Genomic DNA, 21,176 nt, shown 5'->3' on the forward strand with positions numbered 1-21,176 from the left:
CTTTGATTCATTCAATGTTTAAATATATAACATAGAATTCATGTCTCTCTTTTTGACAATTTTAGTTAAGAGCTGGTATCATTTAAAATGTCAAGAAACTCCAGTCTTGCAGATGTTATACAGATGTCTATTTCAAGCAGCATTACTAAATCACAATAAAAAAGGGGGGGGCATTTTAAACCAATGCAAAAATGCAAAGAGTTATGACTGTATAAATATATAGTAGTATGAAGCATTGAGGCCAAGATTTCAGAGACCCAATCAGGAGTCCTTTTGATGTGCATGAGATTTTATGCCCACAAACTAATTGTGCCCATATTTGGATTTTTGTGCATGCAATTGGCCACTTATTTCTTCAGCTTTAGAAGCAAATGGCCAAAGAAGACCTCAGCTTGTACAAAATTAGCTGTCAGCAAGGTTAGAGCAGGACAAAATGTCTGGGGGAGAGGACGCAGGTGCCCTTAAATATTCAAGGATCTGATGAAAACAGAGACCTTCAAAATATTATTAGATATAATCTCATTAGCAGAAACACATTTATGTCCCCAACATACCCACCATCCTATTAGAAAGAAAATTACCCATCTTTTTTTTAAAACATAGTCTCCATCAACAGGTGAACCCACTAAATAAATCCAGCTTTTTAAAATAAAGGCATTCATTAAAACAACCTGATGTGGGCTTTCCTATAAACAAGTGCTACCAAAGAGACCATTGGGCCATATTTCATTTTCAACTGATGATTTTGTGCTAACCTCGCCTAATACGACAAAAGGATCAGAGAATTGGAGACTCCAAGACTTCAGTCCTGGTCCAACCTGTCATTAACAGCATGATCCCATTTCTATCATTTAATTCTTGTGGCCTCAGTTTACCTCATCTGGCAAAGAGGAGGGTGGACACAAGACCCAAAGCCCATTCCACCCCATTCAAGAGGATGCCCACTGAATACAAATCATCGTGAAGATGTGAAGATGTGAAGAAATTGGTTACTGATTACAAACCCTATATTCCAGTGCAAAGTCAGATTTAGAAGCAAGTTATATTCTAAATGAAAACCACAGAAAAATCACAAAACGGAAATGGATGGAGAAACAAGCATTTTTGAGGATAATCTTCACATTGCCATTCAAAAGCCAGCACCTCTCCGTCTTTTAGTAGCACTGCTCTTCTCTACATTTGGAAACTTTGGAAATGCCTTTTACCGAGCAGACCTTTTTCTCTCCTATATGTAATCTTTTGTGGAAGCTACTTATTTCTTTAGTCCCTGCTGTTAGGGTGGCTTCGTCACCCAAAGTACCACCCATTCCATCCTTCCAGATCTTGTCTGTCCAGAAGACGTGAACACATTTCAAGTGCCCCATGACAATTCTGACTTCTGTGATGCTTTCTTTATTCTGAACTACCACGGCTTACTTGAGGTGGGGGCGGAGGAGTAAAATATATTCACCGATTGCTGGGTATCGGGCACTATGGCAGGTGCCATATGTATTTTCCTCACAGAGAGAATATTAAGTAATTTTTTCAAGCCAAACAGTGGTTCGCAACTGTGGCTGCATATTGGAATCACCTGAAAAGCATTTAAAAAACACCGACGCCTGAGTTCCATACCGGGTGGTTCTGATTAAATTGGTCCAGCATACGATCCGAGCACCGGGATTTTAAAAAGCTTTTTAGGTGACTCTAACATGCAGTGCTGAGGTCCACAGAACTAGCTAGAGGCAGAGCTCAGGTGTGTGTGTCTCTAGAGCCCAGACTCTTTTCATACCACGCAGCTATTTTTACTCAATTATGCCTTTTTTATTATGCTGTAACTATTTTACATGTATAAATTGTAACCCTCTAACCTGATTGTAAATGTTTTGAGGCTTAACATTGTAGTTAAGAGGCTTAAATATGTTAATATATGAAAGTGCTCAGAATATCCCTAACCTCTGGCAGGTGCTATGAAATGTTAACTATTTTTTAAAATTATTATATTTTAACATCAGTAGCACCTAACATCTTGTAGGGTAAATACTTCAATAACGTTTTAGGTTAAAATCCTCCTAGAGAGTACTATTTTCTTTCATCTCCCCCAGTTCTCTCTTAATATACCCACACTTCTTTTTTTCTTTTCTGTGATCAAGTAGGAGGCCATAAGCTAAACCTCCTCTCGTATTTTATCATTTCTAACTATTTCCAAAAACACTCACACGATTCTGACATCCTTGAAGTCATGCAATGGAAGCACACCATATTCATTGCTCAAAAGTAGAGATTCTTCCCTCTACCACACCAGATAGTTTTGTTAGCAGAACCACAAATCAAAGCCAGAATGGACAAAGTTGTTAATTTTTTTTCTTTCTAACTCAAAAAGTAGCTGGGAATATTTGGCTCCTCAATGTTTTGAAGAGAAACATCTAGTGGTAACATAAGCAAGACCTTTAGGGTAGAGCATGTGATTGTTGGAGACGTCAGGGCATTCTCCACAAAGGATATAAATAACCACTCTGTATTCAATGTTCTAGTTCAAACTCCATTTCTGAAAAGATGAAGAAGGAAAAAACAAAAATAAAAAATCCTTTCTTGATTTTTTTTCTGATTATGAACATCTCTACTCACACTAAAAGCTGAAGCGTTTTGAATACATATTACTTTATCACTAAAATAGAAAAGATTGCAAATGCATTGAGAATATTCATTTATCTTATAAACATTTACTAAAGCTCATGACCTACTCTGTGCCTGAAGTCAGCTAGTAACAAAGATAAATACGATATTGTAATTGTGCTAGATATATTAAGCACATTATCCCATTCAGTCCTCCCATCAACCGTGTGAGAACAGTACATACCTCATCTAAGGGCTGGAGAAATGAAGGCCACAGAGCTAGAAAGAGCTGAAGAGATTCACACCAAAAAGGTCACCGATCAAATTAAGAGCAATAACTAGTCTTCGAAATAACAAATTAGCAGTATATTGAAATAATTCTCTTATATCTTGACTCTCTTGAAGGCAGGGGATAGATCTATTATTGGATTGCTAAGCTAAGCATGTCTCACGCTAATAAAGATTAGTGGTTAATTACCTCGATATCAGTGGCTTCCCATCTACTTCGGTTCTATTAAGTGCCTAGTGTACTCTTTAAAAACAAGTAATAATTGAGTAGTACCCAATCACTTAGTTTTTTGTAAGGATGCAGTTTCACAGAGCAGGACCCGTACTTGACTTCAGCATGGACTGTGTTCTTTCAGAATATTTTTACCTGTTGCAACTCTGTTTGGTTGTCAGGGGGGCGTGCGTCGCTCCACAGATGTACGCAAGAGTGGTCTTCTCACTGTAACATTTATAATACTGTGCCATAGCTGAATTCTAAAGTAACTTGCAAGCTGTAATTTCACTAGTAGAATGTGAGCAAAGGTCCTGCTGTCTATTCCAGGCCAATGGATCGTGCCTTGCCTTAGCTGTTCAGACAACAGGACCTGTGACTGGAGAGAGATAACGTGGCAGCCTCAGAACTGCCAGTACAGCGTTCTAACTAAGCCTCAACTCCAGCGGTGCCTGGGGGGAAGGAAGGTAGGTTCCGGATCCGGCAGGGGAAGCCTTTAATTTCTGCCACCTGCATCACCAAAAGCCACGTTGTTGTATTTAGTAGACCAATTCCTGCTCTCTTACTCTGCGGAGGATAACTAATGCAATGCAGTCTGGCTTTTTGAATCACGGGCAAATGTTAGAATAGAAGAGCCTTAACAATTCTTGCTCAATTATTTCCAAATAAGTCTACTTGACAGATGGAGGATATTAAAGTCATGTCCTGTGCTGACCCAATTCCATGCTGGTTTTTCTCAGCACAAATTGGTGAGCGCTTGCCACGTCAACTGACAGATGGCGGTTCAGAGCAGCTGGCCTGGTCAAACTGCAGCTCTAGCGAGGCACTGCGGTGACAGCCGACGTCTGCAGCTCGCTTGCACAAGCCATGAAATGTTCTTGCATGTAAGACTCACTTCTGCTAGAGCTTCCTGGGTGCATGAGACACTAACCTTCCTGATCTTCTTTCACATTCCCGGGCAGGTCTCAAACGGACCTCACTAGGCTGCCTTTGCTTTAGTGAGGCTTCTAAGCTGATTTGTTGGACACGCAGTGTCTTCTTACTAGGCGCACTCTGAGTAGGTAGATTCCGGCAGAGCCCTTGGACGTGCGAACCGGGCACATAGACTGAGATGCTTGGTTAAAATGAAGTAAGTAATTCTTACCCAGATTTTCAAAGTTCTTTCCTTACAAACTGTTTGTAAGCTCTCACAGATGGGCAACACGGAGTTCCAAAATTGATTTTTTTTTAAGTTCTATTAATGCAAAAGGAAATGAGTACTGGAATGAATGTATGCTAGCTTTTCAGATTAGGCCTATGGTTAGATTTTCTACTAGCAAATAATTTAAAAAGAATTACAGGGGGTGAGGGGCAGGGCAGGAGGATGGACATTTCTTCATGGTGATTCCAATACAACTGTACCAATTTTCATGACTGAGAGTATCTCTAAATATAAAAGCATCAGTATTACTTACTTTTAAAAAGGAAAGCAAGGGGAGGGGCACCTGGGTGGCTCAGTTGATTAAGCATCCAACTTTGGCTCGAGTCATGATCTCACAGTTAATGGGTTCAAGACCTGCGTCAGGCTCTCTGCTGACAGCTCAGAGCCTGGAGCCTGCTTCGGATTGTGTCTCCCTCTCTCTCTGCCCGTCCCCTGCTTGCAGTTCATCTCTCTCTGTCTCTCAAAAATAAATAAACGTTAAAAAAAAAATTAAAAATGAAAGAGGCGCACCTGGGTGGCTCAGTCGATTAAGCGACTGATTTCAGCTCCGGTCATGATCTCAAGGTTTGTGAGTTCGAGACCCATGCTGACAGCTCGGAACCTGAAGCCTGCTTCAGATTCTCTGTTTCCCTCTCTCTCTGCCCCTCTCCTCTCATGCTGTGTCTCTCTCTCTCAAAAATAAATAGTTAAAAAGTTTTTTTAAAAAAGAAAAAAGAAAAAGAAGGAACCAAACATTTAGGCTTTTATTAACTGTCACTTAATATTCTTATTAACAGAGAATTGATTGTGTGCAAGGAACTAGGTGTGCTGCTAACTTTCATACCTTATGTCTGACCAAACTGTAAGCTTCATGAGGACAGGGAACATGTTTGAATCACTGCTTAGCACAACTTTTTGATACATAATAGTCACTTAACAGATATTTGTAAACAAATAAATTAAAATCTTACTTCTTTCTCATCACAAATCTGTGAGGTAGATATTGTATCTGTTTTCTACTTTAGAAATTTAAAGCTCAGAGAGATTGAGTAATTCTCCCATGATCACACATGAATGTGTGGCTGCTACTCTGACATTTTTAACCACCAACTTGGATAACCCAACATCCACATCTTAGAAATGCAGGACTGGAAGCAATGAAAATAGTTGTTGCTCTAACAGTCAGCCTTCTCTAAACTCTTCCAGGATACTGTTCCGACCTCAGAATTTAGAGCATTCGGGAAAATTCCAAGATGTCACAGTCTATTAACCTGAAAGGCAGTAGATGTTCATTTAAGTTCATAACTAAATTCCATGGCTTTTGACATGACACATATTGTTTCCTGGGCTCATTTTATTCCTCTGTAAAATAAAAGAAGCCTATATGATCTAATCCTATGCTGTAGATTAATCAGCTTTGTAGGAAGCTAAAAGCCCTTTTCCTCCTCTGTGTTAAAATATCATAGACTGGGGTCATTCCCCATAGTTCTGTAGGCCGAGATCTCTGAGATCTGGAGACCAGCAGGGTTGGGTTCTGGTGAGAGTTCCTTCCCAGCTTCCATTGGCTGCCTTTCTGTTGTCCTCACAGGGCAGAGAGCTCTGGTCTCCTCTCCTTCTAAAGACACTAATCCCATCATGGAGGCCCCACCCTCATGACCTCATCTAAACCTAATTACCTTCCAAATGTTCCACCTTCTAGTACTATCACTCGAGGGGGTAGGGTTTCAACACATAAATAAACCCAGGGTGGGGGGACACGGGGAAGGGACACAAATGATATGGTCTTTGCTAATTTCAAGGTAGATTATTAGCAACTCTACAAAGTAATGATAAGAAAAAAGGAAGATCCCTCTTTCTGTCTGTTAGGGAGACAGAATGTTGCAAACTCTAAAAATAATCCCTATATGCAGATAAGGTGCTCCTGGCAGAGACCAGCTAGCTGGCTGCGTGGGTGGGGGGGGGGGTACTTCTCTTAGAGATTCTCTTAGTCCAGAGGTGCTATTCGGACCTTCGTGCTCAGAACTCCAATTTGTTAGCATGCTGGCAGTGATTCTACAGAGTCTGATTTGTTTACCAGGATGCTAAAGTTTTCTATACACAATAGGGAAGCATTGTACATTTTTAGCAGAGGAATGACACAGCCAGAATTAGAAAAATCTTTCTGCAGCAGTATGGAGACTGCCTACGGGGAGGAGGAAGTGGGTGCTAGGGAAGCAGAGGCTGTTTCGTGGAAAAATTCCATCATGCAACATTGAAGAGTCAAAGAAAGTATAGATTCCAAGTATAGATTTCTAAAGAAGCACAGATTCAAAGTTAGTATATATTCAATAGTATATGTATACAATAATGCCACTAATATAAAAACTTAATACATACATACAAGCATGCCTACACATACAGAAAAATTTTGGAAGTAACACAGTTAAGAATGATTATATAGGAGGGCGCCTGAGTGGTTCATTTGGTTGAGCATCCAATTCTTGATTTCGGTTCAGGTCATGGTTCTTTCGTGAGATCGAGCCCTGTGAAAGGCTCAGCATTGAGCACAGAACATCTGGATCTCTGTCCCTCTCCCCAGCTCTGTCTCTCTCAAAAACAACAACAACAACAACAACAACAACAACAACAACAACAACAAAATAAATGATCACATAAGTGAAAGGGAGTGGGAGAAGGGTGGGGTGGTGATGGGACCAGCGACATATTTTGGGAGGCCCAGGGCAAAATGAAAATGCGGGAGCCTGTGTTCAAAATTATTAAGATTCCCAAGAAGGCAACCGCAAAGCAATAAATAGCACGAGTGCCAGGCCCTCCCGCTACACGGACTCTGTGCAACACCCAAGGTCACATGCCCATGATGCCACCTCAGGTAGCAGAACATGTTTGGCGAAGGATGAAGAGATCTTTTAAAATATCTGTATGATTTTCTTTTTTTTTTACAATGGGTGCATATTTTTAAATCTAAAAATCTGTACTTTAAAATTTAAATCAGAACTAAGGCAGAGGCAGTGGAAATGCAAAGGAAAGAGACCCTGAGGAAGAAATCTTATATTCACAATCATGGACCTGGTAATATAGACAGGTGCATGCCCACATACACCACACAGCACAGAGAAAATTGCATGAACACTCACAACTATGACTATCAAATAGCACTTATTTTAAGAAGACTCTATTTATGCATAGAAGCGCATTAGCAAAAAGCTTTCCCAGTACATTGATTTCTCATTCTCCATGAGAGAAATATAAATACACAAAGTATCCTGAAACTCTTTCATTACTAAACTAAGACAATTCTCATCCTACCCAGAATTTTTCATAATCATTATTCTATTCCAAAGACAAATACATGTTAAGGCATACCATTTACAAAAACAGAAAAACAAGTCACATAAATATTTTGTTTTTTAAACACCTTATAAACTGACATTGGGGGGGGGCTCACTTTCTACTATGTCAATCATTCAACAGACGCGTATTATTTGAGCGACATTATACAGAAATTCACTTCATAAGGATAGCAGGGTCAGGGAGTGGTAGGAACTTCAGACCTACGATCAGGAAGCCTGCACTAACTACAGTTCTGATCCCATCAGACAAAGTGATTTTTTATTCATCAACACCATCAGATCAACTCTGCTGCCCCACATCAGAAACCTTGTAGTATCTGTTATCCCTAACATGGTACCAGAGTAGAAGTTAGCCACCTGATTGCTTAAAGTGAAGCTCACAATACTTTTTATAACTTTTGTGATGCTCCACTGTTCATTCACTAGCCTAGCTTTTGTTGAGTTAACAATCTGTTCTAGGAGCATACAAACATGATCCTCCAGGGAGCTAAATTTCCAGTAGAAGGAGACACATGAGAGAAGCAATTGTTTCCTCATAGCGTGATAACTGTACAGGTAGAAAGAAGCTCAGAGGCTGGCACCTGACCTGTACTTGAGGTTCTGGAAAAGTTGGTAAAAGAGAAAATGCCTATGGAGGGCGGTGGTGGTAGTTACAGGCAATCTACCAAACACGTTACTTTGAAATGAACTGGTTTAAATGAACTGGGGGGAAAAAAAAAAAAAAAAGGATCTTCCTTTCTTTCCCCTGAAAGAATCTGCAGGGAGGGACGCCTGGGTGGTTCAGTCAGTTAAGCATCTGACTCTCTGTTTCAGCTCAGGTTATGATTTCACGGTTTCGTGAGTTTGAGCCCCACATAGGGCTCTGTGCTGAAGCCTGGAGCCTGCTTGGGATTCTCTCTCTAATCTCTATCTCTGTCTTCCCCTCCCCCACTCAGGCTGTCTCTGTCTCAAAATAAATAAACAAACTTCAAAAAATTAAAGAAAAAAAAAAAAGGAATCTGCCAGGAGAGTCCTATCACTCGAGCCTTGGTCCTTTGACTCTCTCAGATTGGAGAGAAACAGAGGAGGGGCAGGAACCAATCAGGAGCGCAAGAGAGGAGTCCAAGTTTCTCATTTTTTAGTGCACTGCAATTTATGCTTCTTGGATTATGTAAAAGTGGGGACATATCTAAACATGCAAATTCTAACAGTAGAGTAGCCTTACTAACATGAAGACTGTCAATTAATTTGTAACTCAGACTTTTTACAGTGAGAAGCTGAGTTTCACTGTTGCCATGAGCAGGTAGTACAAATGTTGTGCTACAATAAAACAGAACTTCAAATCCAAATTAAGGCAGACTTCAGCTTTTGGAGATGCATTAAATGGAAAAATCTTTCTCCAAGAATCAGATTTAAATGCCATAGAATTTGACTGAGCTCGTGAGAAGTGTTGGCAAATTTGGCCTCCTAGCATTCTGCTTTCTTTAGAATCTCTAAGTGGTCATTTCCCTCAACTGAATTTCCTTATGTTGTTATTACGACCTTTTACATCTTTTTACTACTATTTTACACTGATGAATGCAAGGCTATACTAGGAAATACATGCCCACCTGTGGGGAAGGGACAAGACACAAATCAGTTGAGACTTAAAAAGGAGTTCAAGTTTCCAGTAACTTTGACCAGGAACCCCACTGTGCTCAGTGGCACGTGAGCAGAACTGTACTTTCTATAGTCCATCATTTGCCTTCACTACAGTGTTGTAAACAGGAGGCTGATGTCTGGAGAAAAGAAGGAAAAAGGTTTCTCCTCGAAGCATTTGTACCCCATTTCTAGGTCATACTTGCTTGTGTATGGAGGGCAAGTAAATGTGGGACTCCTTTTAGACTCTAAACTTATCCAAATATGAGTTATTTCATGTATAGGTTTTTGCATATGTGTTATGTATAGGTTTTGTGTTGTATAACTGTGTTGGGTCAAAGCAAAATCAATTGAAAAATATCAGCTATGTGTTCAGTTATACTCACACATTTACCTAAATAGATACCCACCTCTTACTTAATAAGCTCTGAATGGAACATTCATATACAAATTTATCAGAGCATAACTCTGTAATCACAGTGCAAAATTTATAGGAAATAGTTTGGAAATATGATAATCAACTTACAATTGAAAAAACTTAGGAGCCGGACCAAACTGAATTAAACATGCCCTTATTTTGTTTGTCAGTTGAAAACGTAGCTCAGAATTTAAAACAGTAATAAAGTATCTGAGAGAAGAGTGCAATTAAGAAAGGGAAATACAAAAAGGTGGTATTTACTGAAAGTACTTAAATTCAGCTGTTAAAACAGGAAACGTAACTTACATCTTCAAGTAATATTTGCAAGTTAAGTAGTATCTTGGACTTAAAGGTGTTTAAATTTTTGAAGTGTGGCTATAATAATATGTTCTGACTGATATCCATTATAGTTACACAATTCTTGTTGCTTGTCAGTTTCAATATAAAGGAAGGATAAAAGGGAAGGAAATCACCTCACTCTCACCAGGAAAGGATGGCTTATCTGTAATGCCCATAATCCAAATTGAACAGCAATGTAGATAAATAATTTTGTTCTGAGCAGCTAGACCTACATGTAGGTGATATTGCTTAGCTGTTTACCACCCCCCACTTTTTTTGGCCAAATTTCATGTATTTGAGGGTGATTTGCCTAAATGGCAATTTGCATTTGTTCTTGACCCCAAAGAACAATTTGGTTGGTTATCTACAGCCAATTTAATCAAAATGCATCATTGGAAAACATTTGTAACCATATTATATTTCACAGAGAGATGCTTTGCTGAGCTAGATTTTCATCACGCCCTAAATATCATTAGCCATCTGATCAGTCTTAGCTTCATATTAGGACTGGATGACCCCTTGTTTTGTTTAGAAATGAATATCTTCTGGGAGCAGTGGTGCTCAATCACATGGCTCATCAGAATTGCTGTGGAGCTTTCTAAATAGATGGGCTATGGTTGGCCCTGGACTATATGTAATGAGTAAAATGCCCCTTCACCTCATTGTCATTTCCTTAATTACCTATGAGAGAGCACTCCAGTAAGCAGGCATTGCCTAGATTAATGGACAAGTAGCTTCTATTGCATTCCTATATAACTTCCCCTCCTGGAAGGTTTTAGTTAGGTCCTGTTAGCTGGGTTGAGTCCTGTCTCGGCATCTACATGCATTCTGTTGGTTCTGAAGAAATATCCCTATTTCTGTGAATATTGAAGATAAAGTCTATCCAAGAGGAAAGAGGAAAGGAGGGAAATTATTTAAATCAAGAGTTTTTTCCTTGTCTATTGATTCTACATATATCCAAATTCTTTTTGGCCTCAACAGATCAGGAGACTCTGAAAAGCTAACAAGTTCCAGACATTCTACTGCCTTTATATTGACTCAACCCAGATAGCCAGATACTCTTCTTTCCATTTCTTTATAACTTGGCTTGCTAACTATGCCCTTGCTACTTTTGATGACTCTGCAGAAAGGAGGCAATGGAATGTATAATATCTGTATGCTTAAGTGTCACCATTGTTAGTTCCCTTCATTCACGATGAGTGGAATGAAAACCATTTTATTTTATATTTCAGTCAAAAATTCCCAAGTTATAGTTGCATTTTCAGTAATACTAATACTGATACTGATACTGATACTAATGATACTTCTTGCTATTATTTGTCTCAGGGAACCGATTTTCTTAGAAGTCTTTCTATGCATCATGTGGATTATAAATTTAGCTTTTCATATGTTTCATACTTTTGCTAATTCACATGTTGAAAAATTTGAATTTAGGTTTTAGGTTTTTTCCCCAGGAAGATGGTATGTAGGAGAAAGTGGTAGCTATGTGTTGATAAAACTCATTCCCTCCTCTTCCTGGCAAATGTAGCTTGACTACATTTCTCAGTCTCCCTTGAAATTAGGTGCTGCCATAGGACTGAGTTCTAACCAATGGAATGTGTGAGCAGCAGTGATGTGCCCAGCTGCCACGGGGGCCCATAGACAACCTGGCAGCTCTTTACTCCTCCTTTCAGCTGGATATGGATGCCCACAAAGGTCTTTGAAGCCATAATTGAAGCAGGCACAGTCTAAACATCCTGGGACCCTGCCGCACCCCACACATACACCTGCCTCAAACCACCTGAACTGTTTTCCTGAGGAAGAAATAAACTTCATTTGTGTTCAGGCAATTATACCTCTCAGGGCTCTATTTGTTATAGCACATAGCCCGTCCCACCTAATATAAGGACTAGATAATAAAGAAATGAAGATAAAGACAATTAAACCATGTCATGTGTTTTTAATGAGATGACTTAAAAAAAAAAAAAAAAAGTCCCAGGCTTTAACAGAGCCTAGGAACATGATGCGCTTCTAGGTCCTCTGGTCCATGGTGGTATGAAAAAGAGTGGGAAGATGCCAGCCCCTGTAAACTTTTCAGTGACACACTTCCTGCTGAGTCTTGGGAATAGAAAAGTTACAAAAGTCCTCTGAACACGTCTTTGTCGCCCACTGATGCACTGAGGTCCAGCCTCTCAGCACACATCCAGGCACAGATGCTTCTGCTCCTCTCCAGAGCCCACCTTGATGGAGACAGGCTCTCCTCTTGCACTGCAGAACCCAAAAAGAGATGCTGCATGGGAAAATGCCATTCAATCTTGGAATAAGATTGCTACTGGAATCCGAAATATGATTCACGTGATTCCTGTGTTGGGTTTACTGAACCAATGCTTAAGCCATTGTTCCACAAAAGTTTAAGCTGGTTGTTTTCATGGGAATTTTCAAAATGTTTTTAAGATGAAAATGCACTTACTGTTATTGCTGCCACTGTTGCTGCCTTTGTGTTGTTTCATTATTGTCATAAAAAGTCAATATATGTTCATTTTAGATAACAGAATACACTGTCGTATCTCCCTTTGCAAACTAACCACAGTTAACTTTCCAGGACCTTTGCTACACATCCACATGCTTTTTACCAAAAAAATTGCAATCATTATTTATATTGTGACTGTAATTAGCCCTTTATAAAAGTTAACTGAAATCTTCCCCATTACAATGTATCCATATTACGATATCATTGTTAAAAGAGGAAAAAAATTTAAGTGTATGATTATACTTTAATATAAGCAATCTGGCAGACATTTATACTGCTTCCAGTTTATTTTTCTTTTAAAATATATTTTAATAGACATCCTTAAATATTTCCTAGAAGTGGAATTCCTTAAAAATTGCCAACTTATACACACAACAGCGGTTTCCATTCATCCATTTAACACATGAGAACCGACTTTTATGCCAGGCACTCTTCTGAAGCTTGGGATTCAACAGTTGAAAGGAAAGAAGATAAAAACTCTCCCTCGTGATCCTTACATAGTCTGAAGGAGAGGGTTCATTTCCCTGAGATCATAAGATTGTTGGTGCTTTTAAAATCTTTGCTAAATTGGTAGGGGAAAAATTAGCTATTTTCATGTTTTATTGCCGACATGGATTATTTTTATAATTGCTTACTGGTTATTTGTACTTAATGATCACATTTATTTTCTTTGATTGCCTATGCCAATCAATACCTGTACGTGCTAGTGTGAGGCAATAATATTCATGGGACAGAAGAGTTATTTGAAAATTGTACGACCTGTTATGAATATCTGTTATGATGATTTAGCCCTTTTAAAGTTGACCTTTAAAACAAATAATCTACAAATTTTATTTTTAAAAATTCTTGAATTGGATGATATAACAGATATAAAGATTGGGGGTGCCTGGGTGGCTTAGTCGGTTAAGCATCTGACTCTTGATTTCAGCTTAGGCCATAATCTCATAGTTTGTGAGATCAAGACCCACATTGGGCTCACGTTCTGGAGCCTGCTTGTAATTCTCTCTCTCTTCTCTCCCTGCCCCTTCCCCTGCCAGCATACGTACACTTGTGCTTTCTCTCTCTCTCAAAAATAAATAAATAAACATTTAAACAATAAAATATCTAACACTTAAATAAAATATATTTATAAAATAAAACATTAAAAAAATAAAATAAAACATATAAAGATTGAATATTAGCCATGTAACTGAAGAAAAACCACTCCATTTCCTGATGTTGTTTTTAAATTGTGTATGTATACTTAAAAGAGCTGACCTTTTGAAGTTAGAAATCTTTTAGGTAGGAATACCAATCAACGTTTTACAAAAACTGCTTCCCCTACAGCATAGGCAATCTTAAAATCGCAACTGTATTTTCATTTTCATTACAATTTAATCATTTGAATTTGTCATGAATAGAAAGGCAATGGGAGAAAATAATTCTCTAGAAAATATTCTTCCCAGACTAGTGTCCATTAGACTTGAAAAATGCTGTCTAGATATTTGCAGTTCATTTTTTGGTAATGTTCATTTATTTATTTTTGAGAGAGACAGAGAGAGAGAGAAAGCCGGGGAAGGGCAGAGAGAGAGGGAGACAGAATCCCAAGCAGGCTCCACACTGTCAGCTCAGAGCCCAACATGGAGCTCAAACTCAGGAACTGTGAGATCATGACCTGAGCTGAAACCATGTATCAAACTTTTAACCGACTGAGCCACCCAAGTGCCCCTAGATATTTGCAACTTAGAACTTGTTTTGCAGAGGACGGTGGTGGGGCTTCCTCCCCCCCATCCATGCACCTTTTGTTGGTCACTACGAAGGGATGGAGATGTGAGGGACTCGAGTTTCACCAGCAACCCTCTGCGTCCTGCTGGGGGACCTATAGCAAGGTTAGTAGGGCAAGAGAGAGACTGCTGTGATTTAGACATTCCTCCCCATCTTCTCTGACATTTTCTCTAAACAAGTTAATGAATTTACAGGGGCTAGCAGTGCACTGCAAGTCACACTAAATACATTCAAAAGTGCTCCGTGCCCTTCCTATGCCTTAATGCTAGCTCACTTTGTATGCTTTCTGTGTGCCAGGAACAAGACAGGTATTAATTAAAATCTCATTGAGGTCCTCAAAAGTGGTGCTGTTATTTTCCCCATTTTACTCATAAGAGAATGAACCTTTGGAGGGATCATATAATTTGTCTAAAATTGCCTAGTTAATAAATAACCATACCTAAGAATTTTGACCCTTAACTCTTTTTGCCTCTAACATTTTTGGTGGGTTCTATCTTTGTATAATCCCACAGAAAAGACCAACTATATAGAGATGTGCTTCTCTCAATAGCGTGCAGCTACTTTGATTTTCCTAAACCTCTATATCTCTCTCTGTAACCTACAATACAGACACCCAGTGACCTTACTGGCTGCCTGGAGATCCATAGGAGGGATTGCAACTTCATATTATAATGAAAAGAAACTTTCAGGAAAACTTGTAGTGGCAATTTAGTTTAAAAGCTGATCTTGGGGTGCTGGGGTGGCTCAGTTGTTTAAATACCCGACTCTTGATTTCAGTTCAGGTCATGATCTGGTTCATAGGATTAAGTCCCGGGTTGGGCTCTGCACTGGCAGAGAGGAGGCTGCTGGGGATTCTTTCTCTCCTTCTCTCTGCCCCTCCCCTGCTCACGCAGGTACTTTCTCTTCCTCTCTCTCTCTCAAAATAAATTTTAAAACTTTTTTTAAAAAGCTGATATTAAAGGCCTTTTACTGGTATTAAGAGCTGAAATGTGCTCCCACCCAACCAAATTCATATGTTGAAGTCCTAATTCCCAATACCTCACAATATGACTGTGTTTGAAAGTAGAGCCTTTAAAGAGGCAATGAAGGTAAAATAAGGTCTTATGGGTGGGCCTTCATCCAATGTGAGTGGTGTCCTCACCAGAAGAGGAGATTAGGGGCGCCTGGGTGGCTCAGTCGGTTAAGCATCGAACTTCAGCTCAGGTCATGATCTCGCAGTCCGTGAGTTCGGGCCCCGCGTCAGGCTCTGGGCTGATGGCTCAGAGCCTGGAGCCTGTTTCGGATTCTGTGTCTCCCTCTCTCTCTGACCCTCCCCCATTCATGCTCTGTCTCTCTCTGTCTCAAAAATAAATAAACGTTAAAAAAAAAAAAAGGAGGAGATTAGGACACAGACACAGAGAGGAAAGACCATGTGAAAACATAGAGTAGATGGCCATCTACAAGGCAAGGAGAAAGGCCCTCGGAAGAAATCAACCATACAAATGCCTTGATCTTGGACTTCTAGCCTCCAGAATCATGAGAAAATGGGGGGTATAGCTCAGTGGAAGAGCATTTGACTGCAGAATCATGAGAAAATGGATTTCTGTTGCATAAACCACCGAGCCTGTGGTACTCTGTTATGGGGGCTCCAGCAAACTAATACAGATGGAGTTGGAAAATTACTAGTACTGTGTCTGAAATTAAGAGCCTTCCTGATTATTCACAATTCCCCTTTTAAAAATCAGAAATCTGGGCCAGAAATACAAATAGTTACAGGTCAAAGTAAGAATTTCAAATGATTTCACAAGTTATTTAATCATACTGGAATTTTATTGCCCCAAATAGAACTTGACCGAGAGGATCGGTGACTGGGGCCTTGGCATCTTATGTTATTCAGTTCAACTCGATGATGCTTATGGTGTTTGATCTGAGGGCAAATCAGAGACGTTCTGGCATTTCTTCACACAGCTAATTGAGTACATTCACCATGGAAAGGACAAACTTTTGCAGATTCTCACCTAATTTGTTGTGCATGGACAAATGCAGTCATGCCTGAGAAGTGATAGCAATGACTGCTGTTGAAATCAGAGGAAAATATGTGCATGGCTAACGGAAAGAGAAATCTCAATACAGAGAGAGAAAAGTGAAGAATGAAATCAACCTGTTCAAAGACCTTAAAAAGGATTGTCTCTAACAAAAGTCGTTTTGACTTTCAATTCAATAAATATTTTTAAAGTGCATGCATGGTAGTATGGGGGAAATTAGAATTTAGAAATTAACCCTGGCTCTGACCTCAAATACTTCTTGATATGATATGAGAAAAAAAGACACAGACACAAATAGCCATAGTTTCATGTAGTCTTTGATAACATCTGTCATGGAAATTAAAAATGTAATGAAATCACAGAGGACAGACAAGGTCATTGGACAAGCTGGGGCATTGGGCAAGACCTACTACGAGACATGTTTGTTTCGGGTCTGGAGGTTGTGTAGCGTTTACACAGGTGGGGTGGCAGAGGGAGGAGCTTTCTAGACAGATTAGTACAAGGAGAAACAGATGTTGTGGAGTGCAAATCATGTTCAGTGAAAAAGGAGGAATCTTACATGACGGAAAGCATTGAGAGGATGGGGCCATTGATCTTGCACTTGGAGTTAAAGGGCCTAGGCTTGAGTCCTGTGTTCCCCATTTACTAGATTTATGACCTCAATCTCTTTGAGCCTCAAATTCCTCATCTGTGAAATAGGAATAATGACTCAGACCTCACAATTATGAAGATTAGAAGTGAGTACTCTGTGTGAAATCTCCACCCAGCAAAGTCTGATATGCAACAAAAATTTAGCAGATGTTGGCTGAACCTAAGTAACTAGGCTTAATTTTATAGAAAATGGAGAGCTGATAAGGTTTTTGAGCATGAAAGTAACATGACCAGAAGTAGGCATTTGGAAATTTATCCCTGTAGTACTGTGTGTGTAGAAGGAATTCAAGGGTGGCCACTAGCACAGATTTGAGTTAAGGGGAGCCTGAAGCAGAGCCACACTGGGAGGGGATGTGGAAGAGGTGATGAGTATGAGTGTTTGAGGGCCGATGGTGCTGGGATCTGCTCCTGGGGACATAGACGACTGTTCAGAAACTCATGCTCCGGGTTCTGTGGCTCTTTACTCAAGTAGTGGCATGACTTTTACTGAGATTTTTAACCTCTGCAGATCCCCAGTTTTCTCATCTATAAAACAAAGAGGTTAGAAAAATCTCTAAGTGTTCTTACAGCACTAAAATAGTTCATACCTATTTGAATCAATAAAATTTGTGAAGCTAATTAAATGGGAAGGCAAACAGCATAAAGGAGGAGGAGAACCTGAAGGTAGTGTAAAGCAAAAAGCTTTAAACATGAGTTAGCAGGTCAGTGACTGATATCATTGCTAGGAGTGTGGAAGAGAGGAAAATGAACAGGTTTGGGGGAGAATATGATGGATGTCATTTCTAACATTTGAAAGGGCTCTCCTTCAAAGAATTAGACTTGTGGTTTTATGAGTCCTCAAGAAATCACTTATTTTATATTATCTCTCATCCTGTAAACATCAGGTTTGAAAGCAAATATTTTTCTTTAATTTACAGATTCTTTTCATTGGAGATTCAACCAATAGAGGAATAATGTACTATCTGATCGAAAGACTAAATGAAACCTTGCAAGAATGGCAGAAGGTCCATGGCACAAAATTCTACCACAATGTCAATGGTGGGAAGACTTTGGTCAGTTATTCCTACTATCCCCAGTTCTGGATAAGCCCTTCATTGAGACCAACATTTGAAAAAGCACTTGAACATCTCTTGCAAAGGTACAATGGAACTCTTATGTATGGCACAATGCCATAATGTGCTGATGTTTTACTAGCGGTCATAATGGCTCACTGTATATCAAATGTGCTGAAAAGCTTAAATGCCAAGTAATATGGCTGAAAATGAGTTGGAAACGACAAGGGGGTCCTGTGATCAGGATGCTAGATATGGTTCAGTGAAATGTGAGGCACTGCTGTTAAAATGTTTGCCATCTGTTTCAAGGCAACATGTGTTGTTTTCCTTCCTGGATTTCAGATCACGTCCCCTGGAGAATACAGGCCAGACCGTATTGGTCGTTGGTGGTGTTCAGTGGCTTAATTCCAATCACCTACAAATTATTCACAAGGTTTTGAAGAGGTAGGTTTCTGAAGTAATAACTGTCATTAGTATCCTAAGTTAAAAAGAAAAGTCACCCTTAATGTGACTAAATTTCATCAAGATTTTATCTAAAGAGCAGTTTGTAATTTAGAATAACATACTTGAAGTCTAGTTTAAAATGTTTCAAAATACTTTCGTATCCAATCACTGGATGGCTCTTCATTATCCAAATGTGAATTTACTATGGGTAAAAACATGCCCAATGGCACATAAAACTCTACCCACAAAAAAAAAAAAAACACCCTAAAATGTATCATATTTATAAAATGAGAATTTAGTCTTATATGCTAATTATCACATTCTAGAAGAATTCCAGTGTATTTGTTTATGTAAGCACAAACATCTAGAAATGTAATCAAAGTTTATGACCTCAGAATTCTGATTCACAGGGAAAATTTACTCAATATCCTTGTGATCATCAAAACTTTGGGAATTGGATTTCATCTGCCAGTGGATGGACTGCATTTCTTGACACAGGTAGGCCCATTCCCTCCAGGCTATGTGAACTTTGTGGTTCCTATAAGAATCTTTGCTGGTGTCTGAAAAAGAACCCACAAGACACTACGCAATACTCAGTGGCCTTCATAAAAATCAAAGGAGGATAATATAGTTAAGGATTATGATTTCAAACCAGTTATAATTATTCCGGGAAATAAGGAGACCATATCACATGAATACATTGTGGATGCTTTGAGCTCATAAGAGAAGAAAAGAGATGCCGAGCTATGAAAAAAACAAAGAACTGGGGGGTAGATGAGGGAGATTAGGCTTTAAGTATCCCCTTACCCCACTAATGTTTCATACACCTTTAAAGACTCATGCTGGAACCACAAATGAAATTGTCAGTATCAATGAGTACTTTGGGGAAGAGTGGCTTTTTTGAAGATGATTTCTGACTGATTGCTTTTCAAAAAAAAAAGTCTTTGAAGTAGTATCATTAGTTTTTCCTTTCCTTGGATATTCATAAGTGGGAGGAGTTAGAAGCCTCTGACCAGTTCTTCTCGAAAAGAGTAAATTAGTCTCAACACTGAATAGAAGTCTAAGAAAAGAAAAGGCAACATCTGTAGGCAAGAGAACCAGCTGCTCTTGTTCAAGTGAGGAGAGTTCACCGGCAGGCAGGTTTGTGTGCAGTTGCTTCAGGGAGCTCAGGGGAGAACTGGGAATTGGGGAGACTGGGAGCTGTCCGTGTACTGTGTAAACTGAGTGAGATTTATTTTTGTATAATAATGTTGAGCTCTCCTAGCTCTCCCCGGTGCAGATTACACAACCCCCTCTCCCTTCTTGCCACCTCGCCTGCCGAGATGCTAGATCTGTGATGCAAAAACAGAACTGGTAGAAAGTGGCCCAAGTGAAGCCTCCAAATTCAGCTTCTTGGAGTTAGTGTGGGGAAGTTAGGGTCACTTAAAATGAGTGCAGGTAGTTTGCATGTTGGGTAGCTGAAGGGTTGGAGACTGAGGGATTAGACGAGGGCTCCTCTGATAATTTTTGCTGTGGGTTTTGAGTTAAATCTCCTTTAATGTTATTTGAAGGCTATAGTCAAGGTTACAGTTGATTCTTGAGAATTCTTCTCTGAGCCCCACTTTCCTCCTTGCCAAAACTGGAGTACTTAGGGCCCCTACTTATATGTAGGTTCCTAACTCTGAATCAGTTCATCTCAGCAGACAGCAAACTTTTCTACAGCACTTGCTTTGTGCCAGATCCTGTGTTAAATACTATGCTTCCCACCAGGGCTTTGATGGTCCTCATCAGTCTTTTCAAACTGAATGAAGGCAAAAGGAGGGGAGAAATGGAAAGGAAAGAATAGAATGAAAGAGAAAGGGATAATATCAAGTGGAGGCAGAAACTAAGGGTGAACTCAATCATAGGCTTCCATGGCCATTCACGAGCTTGCCTCTGCCTTCCTCTGTGGACTCATCCCTACATATACACAAACGTGCACACACACACACACACACACACACACACGCACACACACGCACCACTACTGAGCTCAGTCCTACTGGGCAACTTTCAGTTTCTCAAGCACACCATGCTCTCAGACACTTCCAGGTCTTTGAAATCAGTGTTCCTTCCTCATGGAGCCCACCTCTCACCAACTCCTCACCTGAACAACTTCCAGTCACCCTTCCAGTGTTAGTTTACCATGGGGCAGACTTAACTGATGCACTAGACTCAATTGGCTACTCCTGCTATGAGCTCCTATAATAATGTCTTGTGACTTTATTCATGTCGCTCAACAGATACAATCCTTGGTTGTCTGTCTCCCCTGCTAGACTAACCTCTGTGAGAGCAAGGACTGGGGCGGGAGGGCTGCATTGCTCACTCTGGTACCCCAAATGCAAAACCCAATTCTCAGCAGATGGTAGATTTTCAAAAAAATATCCCATGCAAGGAGTGATCATATGATTTAGCTCCTCCCAGATCGCCCCTTCAAGGCTGAAATATTCATTCAACTGGGCCACTGGGAGTGTGACCCAGTAAGGACTCACACCTGACTGCCGACAGTACTGCCTTTCTCTGCAGAGCCCCAACTTGCCAGTGCAGGAGTGCCAAGATTCAGTCCCCTTTCCCTAATTGGGCCATCCTGGAGGGACCATGCCAGCTCTAAAACTCCCAGGGCGGGGGGGCGCCTGGGTGGCTCAGTCGGTTAAGCGTCCGACTTCGGCTCAGGTCATGATCTCACGGTTCGTGGGTTCGAGCCCCGCGTCGGGCTCTG

General features: G+C 40.0%; 1 protein-coding gene across 2 annotated transcripts in view; it reads left to right on the top strand.

Annotated features, from left to right (window-relative positions):
- Nucleotides 1-21,176, top strand: part of CPED1 (cadherin like and PC-esterase domain containing 1) — a 269,131-nt gene that overhangs the window by 227,003 nt on the left and 20,952 nt on the right. For both annotated transcript variants that reach the window (XM_049641732.1, XM_049641733.1), the window contains 4 exons: nucleotides 3,422-3,558; nucleotides 17,861-18,081; nucleotides 18,338-18,439; nucleotides 18,850-18,937. In XM_049641732.1, the coding sequence (XP_049497689.1) occupies nucleotides 3,422-3,558; nucleotides 17,861-18,081; nucleotides 18,338-18,439; nucleotides 18,850-18,937 (548 nt within the window). The remainder of the gene's footprint in view (nucleotides 1-3,421; nucleotides 3,559-17,860; nucleotides 18,082-18,337; nucleotides 18,440-18,849; nucleotides 18,938-21,176) is intronic.

The sequence above is a fragment of the Panthera uncia genome, chromosome A2 (genome assembly GCF_023721935.1).
Source record: "Panthera uncia isolate 11264 chromosome A2, Puncia_PCG_1.0, whole genome shotgun sequence".
Classification (NCBI taxonomy): domain Eukaryota; kingdom Metazoa; phylum Chordata; class Mammalia; order Carnivora; family Felidae; genus Panthera; species Panthera uncia.